The 8,977-nt window shown below is 41.2% G+C and overlaps 1 protein-coding gene across 7 annotated transcripts in view; it reads right to left on the bottom strand.

The window, feature by feature from the left end:
* Gigyf2 (GRB10 interacting GYF protein 2) overlaps positions 1 to 8,977 on the bottom strand; it is a 127,715-nt gene that overhangs the window by 13,280 nt on the left and 105,458 nt on the right. For all 7 annotated transcript variants that reach the window (XM_021199437.1, XM_021199438.2, XM_029539086.1 and 4 more), the window contains 2 exons: positions 3,346 to 3,582; positions 476 to 598 (listed from right to left, as the gene is read on the bottom strand). In XM_021199437.1, coding sequence (XP_021055096.1) covers positions 476 to 598; positions 3,346 to 3,582 — 360 coding nt within the window. The remainder of the gene's footprint in view (positions 1 to 475; positions 599 to 3,345; positions 3,583 to 8,977) is intronic.

The following is an 8,977-nucleotide window of genomic DNA, read 5'->3' as shown; positions in this document are numbered from 1 at the left end:
AAGATCTGACGCCCTCTTCTGGAGTGTCTGAGGACAGCTACAGTGTACTTACATATAATAAATAAATAAATCTTTAAAAAAAAAAAAAAAAAAAAAAAGAAAGAAAAGAAAGTTCCAGGACTGTCTGGAACTTTCAGTGGTTAAGAGCACTTGTTTTTGCAAAGGACCTGGGTTCGAGTCCCTGATCCACATGGAGGCAAGGCACCTCCTCAAGCAGCAGCACATGTGATGCACAGACACACGTGTGGGCACAATACTCAGACACATAAAGTTCCAGGAACAGTTGTATTACTCAATCTTATGTTATTCCTATTAAACTCTCCATATATGCCAAAGGGCCCCAAACCACATTACAAGGTTTAGTAACACTGAGCTATAAATTCTGGCATACAGCAATTCTGACAGTAACCATAAGAGCCGTTAGTCCACAGTGTCCACTAAACTGCCTAGAACCAAGGATGCTGTTACTGCTTACCTCTTCTCGAAGCTGGCGTTCTCGTTCTTCTTCCAGCTTCTGGATCTCAGCCAATGACAGCGTGGCCTGGGACTGACATGTTGCTGTGTTAGACTGCTGACCCCACGTTGACGAAGAGGGAAGCTAAAAACAACAAGCACATGACAAAGCAGGTTAGAGTCAGGCGATAAGGAAGGGTGACAACACTATGCTCAGATCATCTACTTTCCTCAGCTTAACAATATTCATTTCAAAACTCCTTTTCCACATTATTCTAAGTTGGCTTGCTCCTTGTGCTCCCAACCTATGTTTATTTTAAAATAAGTAAAAGTACACATATGCGTTAATGCCTGCATGTTCCTCCCATTTAGGTGGAAGTCTGTTACATCTAACAACAGAGTCAAAATCAAAAGGAATGACAAAGTGTGACTAAATTAGTTTAAGATTATTTTAATCCATAAAAGACCATTATCTAAGGATCTAATAAGAGGGTTGAAACCCAGGATTTCCAAACAATGCTGTGGCAGAAAGCGAATGAGAGGTTGGGCAGTTTCTATCCTATCTCTCACAAAGGGAGTTGCTGCTAACACAACCAGGCTCCTATGTAGCTCTAGTCATGAAAACTAACCTTGTTTTAAACATCAAATGTCCTACTTTATCCTTTACATTAATTAGCAAAACAAAATATAAACATGTGGTTCTGAAAACCTACATTTTCAAAGTCTGGTTTTCTTAAGAGAATTCTGTGCTCTTTTTTGGCCAATAAAATGGTAAACTTGAATTTAGAAACATCTTACAATGCTTAAACAAAAAGTAATGGCAAAGACCCCAATGCTAGCCTGACTTTTTTGATTTTTATATGTATTAGCATGGATGAAAACACCCAAACACTAAACAGCACCCAGGAAAATGGGTCCATAAATAGCAGAGACAGCTGAGGACAGAAGTGACAGTGCCAGGCATAGGCATGAATGTTAGCCATATGAATGTCCTCAACAGATCAACAAGCTCAGCCCTTAGCCATTCTGGTCCAATATAGGAACTGTATGGCAGTTTTCTCAAAGCAGTCCTTCGATGAGGTAAATTAGGGTCAGAAGAAGCTACCAGACAAAAGGAGGATAGGGACTATCCTTGTCTTCACTTAGAATGCTTATATGTAAACTGTCTCAAATCTTTATTGGATAAAGAAAGGAAACAGGCATATATGGTAAGAACTACTCAGAGCTTTGTCTCCTCCCCTTACCTCAGTAACTACAGCCTGCAATACAGCCTCTTAAAAAGGTCTTTTGCAGCCAGCAAGATGGCTCCCAACAAAGCCTCAGGACTTGAGCTCAAGAAACACATAGGAAAGTGAAGACCAGCTTCAGGAGCAATTGTTCCCTTCACGCCATAGGCACATGTCTAGGAGCATTGTAATGTGGTCAATGGGAATAGAACTGAGATCCTTGGGAAAAGTAGGTAGCAAGATCACTGAGCCATCTCTCCATCTCTAGTCATTTGCTTTCAAGATCTCCCCTAGAGTGTTTCTAATTTTCAAGACTTGCTCACTGTAATACCTCTCTCATAAACCTCACCCCCAAAATGAACCACTCAACTTAAAAGTTCTTAATATTCCTAAAATGATTGTTCCAAAGCTGCCTTAGATCAGGAAGGAGTCTGAATAATGGTGACTCTCATATTTTGCCAATATCAGAGTCTCCTGAAAGAGTTTATACTTAAATACAAGTTTGCTGAGTTCTCATAATTTCCTTGTCTTACAAGATCCAGGGGATAGATCTGAGAAGCACTGCCTTATTAATGTCGTCTCTTCTTCTCTGCTCACTACACTGGATTCCAAGTCCCTCTTTACATCTTTATCCTGTGAGTTCCTTGAAGATGGGGGGGGGGGGGCACTAAAGCTAATTTCAGGTTCAACATGATGAAGTTAGCAGAGCATACCTGCCAAGATCCTCTTAACCCTCCCCTCCCCTCAACTCTGAGCAGTCCTCACCCCATGCTCTGTTGTACTCCGACCGACCGACACCCTTCAGATCTAGGTAGTCAACAATGGACTTGCCAACTGGGTCAAGGCAGCTCTTTCCTTCTGGCCCTTCCTACTCAGCCTCACCACCACACCCTTTCTAGCAGACTCTTCATTTTCAAGATCAATAGTACTTACTTTCTGACTCCTACTCACTTACACGAAAGAAAGAAAAAGAAAGAAAGAAAGAAAGAAAGAAAGAAAGAAAGAAAGAAAGAAAGAAAGAAAGAAAGAAAGAAACAAAGAAACAAAGAAAAGAAAGAAAAAGAGAGAAAGAGAAAAAGAAAAAGAAAAAGAAAAGAAAAAGAAAAAGAAAAAGAAAAAGAAAAAGAAAAAGAAAAGAGGGAAAGGAAGTGGGGGCAAGGGGACAGTATTGTGTAGCTAAAGCTGGCCAAGAACTTGCTATGTAAACCACACTTACCTCAAACTCAAGACATCTGTCTGCCTCTGTCACCTGAGTTCTGAGATTAAAGATCTGTGCCACCACATCCTTGGCCTGACTTTTACCCAACTTTTAACAAGTCCCCAAAGGCACCTGTTTTGAGCCCTGTCATGGTTCCCACTAGAAGAGTAGGGTGCTGTTGTGCCTGATGCTCTCCCAGCAGCTAAATGTTCTTTTCAATTTGGTTTTTCTGTGAGTGGTGTTGAAATGGTAAAGAGGAGTGAATTCAACTGCCACAGAACCCTACTGAAAAGAACCGAACCGATTAACTTGTTCGGTTAAGACTGCTGCTTGTCCCATCCTCATATATGTGTGTGGTTTTCATTTAAACACTTAACAACATGTACGCATCACATTCTGTTTTATTGATAACCAAATAGCCAACAAAATATTTAACCCAAGTGGTTACTTTGGTATCTAGAATTATACCTTCATTTGTGCAAGCTGTTGCTGCTGCTGTTGCTGCTGCAGCCTTCGGAGAGCCTCTTGCTGCTGCTGTCTCTGGCGCATCAGATCCTTCTGTCGCTGCAGCTCCAGTTCCTTCCGTTTTCTTTCTTCTTCTTCATGGCGAAGTCTGGCAGCCTCCTCCTCCATGCGTAGCCGGTTCTCTTCCAGTCGGCGCTGGGCTTCTTCCTCTTCCCGGGCCCATTTGGCAGCCTCCTCTTCCTTTGCAGAAGGAAAAAAATCAAAGAGGAAAAAATATGTTTTATTAATTGTAGAGGGATAAACTATGTGGCTTTTAAAGGTGTCAATCATGATGGTATACAAAAATGATAAAGCAAAATCCTGCTTAGTATGACACTAGGAAGAAACAAGTTTTACAGGGGTCACAAAGGTCTGTGTGTTCCAGGATATGACTTTTAACAGATTATAGAACTGCTACTTAGAAGGTCTGTGGTGGAAGTTCTGATTTCAAATGTAGCTCACCACATGCTGGGACAAAGTCTCCTGGAAATGTCATTTCAGTACTATGGGCTGAGCAAGCTTTCTAGGGTGCTCTGCAAGAAGCCACTAAGACCTCAGCTGGGCCTGGAGACAGTGACTACTCAAAAATCATCAAATTCCACTGTTGACTCTCAGTCTTTCTGACCCACAGGCCTCAGGGTCCTCACAACATCTCTCCTTACTGATTCTTCAACTTCTACTGCTTTCCCCTTACCTGCACTCATTTCCTTTCAGCCTGCCTCCCTCAGAACAGCTCACTATCCTGCCTGGTTCATTTCCTCAGTGCTGAGTGCTCTACCTGGACTGCCCTTTGTCCAGACCACATTCTCCTAAGTGGAGATAAGCTTTGAGCCTCTGGTAAGTATCTCCTTTCTAATTTCTCTTTCAAAGACACCTGGCCTAGACATTCATTGCCACTGCCCCCCCACCTCCCCATCCCTAAGGAAATCTCCATTACAAACAAAACTGGTTTTAACCTACAGTCCAACTCTGCCACCTCAAGAGACTTAAAATGTTAAACTTTGTTTCAAAGGTTCCAAATGTAACTAAGAACAGTAAAGATTTAGGCCAAGGTGACATCTGCTTGGAGAATTCTATTAAAGACACCCTTAATGAACAACAAAAAAGAATATAGAGAAAACTCATTCCCTTTTTGGGCAGAGGTTAAACAAGAGGGTCCCATGCAAAAGTCCCAACTTGAGGTAAAGAACACAAAAGCAGAAGTCAGCCCACCACGATCTGGAATAGAGACATCTAAGTGGCCTGAGCCCTGACAATGTCGCCCAGTTAGAGCAGAATTCAGTGGACTTACAGCCAGGTCTCCTTGGCACGTGAGGTGATTTCAGTGTTTGTACTCTAAGTCTACTAACTCTGGCATTTATTCCTCTGTCCACAAATTCTGTTAAAAACCAGACTGCTTCCTAAAAACTTCTAATAACACTTGGTGGTCATGGTGACACAGACCTATAATCCCAGCACTTGGGAGGCTGAGTCAGATATTTCAAATTCCTAGCCAAACTAGACTACAAAGTAATATATACCCTGCCTCAAAACCTTACCCCACAACCCTGGAAAAAAAAAAAAAAGAGGGGCAGGGAAGGTAACACTGCACACTGCATCAGAAAATGAGCGCAGTGAGCAGTACCAGGCACTGACTAACACACGCTGTTATTCTAATATAACTTTGGCTTTTAAAGGAACTTTTGTTTAGAACCAGCTAAGTGATTAAGGTTAGCAGTTATAGGCTATGTTAATATATTACATGTATCCTTCATAAACTGTACTGAAAACACCCCATTGAATCTGAGGTTGTAGTTCAGGAGTTGATGATTTGCTTAGCATTCTCAAGGTCCTGCATTCAATCTCTGGCACTAAAGAAACAACACAACACAACCCTTTGCCTCTGTGATCTTTCTGCCCAACACCTAAAACCCCATTCTGTTCATAAGAAAACTTCAAGTGAATTCAGTAAAGGGATAGCCTAATAGACTGAAACGTAATTCTTAAAAACACCAGGGCCATCAAAAATCAAAGAAGCACACATACTAGCAAGACTGAGCTAGGTTCAATACTCAAAGGTACATTGTATAATAGTTACCAGTATTGGCAAGGTATGCAAAAAGGCAAAATGAATAGTACTCATATGGCAGTTGCAACCAACAGCTGTCTAAATGGATGTAATATTCACTCAATAAGGGGGAAATCATGTCTAATAATGGAAACCCAGCCTAATTCTAGGGGCTTGCAAGGTCATGGACCTTAGAAAAGAATCTACAACCAACAGGTTGCTAGACCCAAATAATTCCTTACTACAAATTTCAAATTTTACCTTAATACCCATAAGTAAAGCTACCATTCCTCATTATAGAAGCCTCTCTTTACAGCAAATGGAGTCTACCACAAAAACAAAACACAGTAAAAAAATCCATACATGGACACAACAATGCAGAGATCAGTAGACCATGGGAAGCCCAGGTCTGATGGCTACATCTGCACCACAGCTCTTGCATCCACAGGTTAGAGAATATCACAGAAGATGTGACTGTAAGAGCCAGAACACCAGGAACTCTGCTGTCAGTCTCCTAGAAATGGCTGCATCAACAAGACAGAAAGAGTGGCAATATCAAGGGACATGATAACATGGAAGGGGGAAAATGTCAAGGAGTCCCAGCCCTAGACAAGGAGTGACAGGCAACTAATGAGTGCTGGGAGAGGAGAACAGCCTCTCCTAGGGATGAGCCCCTTACTGGTCATCCAAGGAAGAGTGGTCAGCCCTAAAACCATATATACAAACAACAAAACCAGACTCAGCAAGCTATATTACACACACGTGCCACACACACACACACACCAAGAATGAGGGAGCATGGAAGGAGTTCAAAGGAGGGTACCTAGGAAGGGCTAGAGGGAGGAAAAGTAATATCATTTTATTTCAATTAAAAACATATTTCAAAAAATAAAGTATGATAAACTGTCATAGCCAAGAAGGACATGGGGAAGCAAGACAGCTAAATGCAATGTGGTTAGTTATGAATGGAACACTATAGCAGAAAAGGATGTTTAGAAAACTCTTAAGCAATCTGAATAAGCAATGCAGTTTTGATAATAATAATTAACTGGCCTTGTAACTGTTGTTTTCTTATTCTCTCAAGTTAGTTGAAAATCTAAAACTATTCTAGGGGCTGGAGAGATGGCTCAGCGGATAAGAGCACTGACTGCTCTTCCAAAGGTCCTGAGTTCAAATCCCAGCAACCACATGGTGGCTCACAACCATTTGTAACAAGATCTGGCGCCCTCTTGGAGTGTCTGAAGACAGCTACAGTGTACTTACATATAATAAATAAATAAATCTTTAAAAAAAAAAACTATTCTAAAGATAAAATTTATCTTAAATATTAGAATGCAATGCTTTGGGCGTCTGGCTTCCCTCAATGTCAGAATACCATGAATGGACCGAAATCCCATATGTAACTTAAAAGCATTTAATAAATTTAAAGAATCAAAACCAAACAGAAAACCTAATCTAACCAAATTAACAATAACAACAAACAGAACACCAGTGTGAAACAAGAGTCTTATCTGTCTGTGGTTGGAGACTTAGCTCAGTAGAAGAGCACTTGCCTAGTACATACAGGGCTCCAGATTTAATCCCTAGCACTGAAAAACAAATACCCAAAATGTAGTATTTGCAAATTTCCAGCTTTTTTTGCTGAAGGTACTATCTACTTTCACAGAGTCTATGTACCATAAGATGCCAAAAGTGTGAGTTCTGGGACAAAGGAGTGGCTGCAATTAAAAAGCAGACCTACAAGGAAGGATGATGGAAGAAAGTACCTAAGAGACAAGTGAGCTCTCAATGTGTTGAAACCAGTGGCTGATCTAAGCTACATAGGAATGGAACCAAAATGGAACAGCTGAAAGAACTGAGAAGTGTTCAGTTTTCTTTTCTTTTCTTTCTTTTTTTTTTTAGATTTATTTATTTATTATATGTAAATACACTGTAGCTGTCTTCAGACACTCCAGAAGAGGGAGACAGATCTTGTTACGGATGGTTGTGAGCCACCATGTGGTTGCTGGGATTTGAACTCGGGACCTTCGGAAGAGCAGTCGGGTGCTCTTACCCACTGAGCCATCTCACCAGCCCAGTGTTCAGTTTTCTACTGCAGGATAGTAGTACGGAAGACAGTTCCAGACTGCCATCATCCAACACGGAGAGATACTATTCCTACTGCCCAGGAGCCACAGACAATCTAACAAAAGTCCAAGGGCTAGGCAAGAAACACTTCCCTTCCAGTTGTTGTTGGTCAGGGGACAAAGAGACCCCAAAAGCAACAGAGGCTATTACCATCATGCTTGGCTGCCTCCTAGAACTTGAAGGTGAGAACCTGTTGCTAGAGACAGAACACTCTGATCACAGAAATGGAGAGAATAAGCTGGGGCTAACCTAGAAGCCTCCTCCCTAGTTTTCAGTGTCAAAAGGTGCTCTGCAGGCTGCCAGATGAGAAAAGTAATCAATAGCCCTACCCAGCTATAAAACCTATAAATTACAACAAATGGCAAGCTGGCAGAGATATTCCCAATACTGCTATAGTGGCACTTACATCTTGGTAGTAACCAAGAGATGTCTAAATGGACTTAAGGCTGCTAAACAGGAGAGAACTCATGCCTGACACTATAAGCTTAGTGAAGAACTTATGGCTAGAATGTTCTGTCACAGGTCCTGGTGGAAAACATACTACTGCCAGATTCCTAAATGCAGTAGCTTCCAATTGTATGCTTATACACAGATCAAGTACAGCTCTCACCCCTAATCAAAGCAATTTCTTTTGTAATAGATGTAGTCTACTACAGATCCACAACTGTTCAAAATCCAGAGAATTAATGACTGTAATATGACCAGTTCCAAGAGGGACAATATGACTCCTGCACCTAAGGCTCAAGTAACATCATATAAAATCAGAAGAGCCAAAGGTTCAGGACAACTGGTACAAGACAGTGTCTCAGAGATATGGCACAGATGCTATACCAACTTTTGAAAGTATGGCTGACTGCATGAGTCTTGTAAAGACCACATCAACATAACATAAATCGAGAAAACTTTTACAGAGAAAAGTTCCCTCCTATATGAAGAGCTACAGGGAGTCAAAGGTTCTCAAGAGAAGGAGAATCAGTTTTCTCTAGAGGCAAGACCCCCTGATAGGTTTCCCTCTCCTAAGTGGTCAGGTCTAAACACCAGGTGGACTCAATAGGTTGGTTGTGTAGGACTACAGATATAAATAGCTATAGAACAAGAAGGGCATGAGTGTTAAAGGGTTAGAGTGACAAGAAAGAGTCAGAGAGGAAGAGGCAGGTGGAAATAATGTAGAAATATGGTATACTAGTGTATAAATTCTCAAAAAAACTACAAAATTCTATAATAGTAAAAAGATGCGGGCTGGTGAGATGGCTCAGTGGGTAAGAGCACCCGACTGCTCTTCTGAAGGTCCTTCAGATCCTGGAAACTAAACAGAGACACATGGACACTAACAGAAGTTATGAAACAAATGGAATTAATAGATATCTACAGAACATTTTACCCTAAAACAAAAGGATACACCTTCTTCTCAGCCCCACATGG

The sequence above is a fragment of the Mus pahari genome, chromosome 5 (assembly GCF_900095145.1).
Source record: "Mus pahari chromosome 5, PAHARI_EIJ_v1.1, whole genome shotgun sequence".
NCBI lineage: Eukaryota > Metazoa > Chordata > Mammalia > Rodentia > Muridae > Mus > Mus pahari.
The sequence above is the reverse complement of the archived record's forward strand: the minus strand, read 5'-3'. Positions and strand labels throughout refer to the sequence as shown.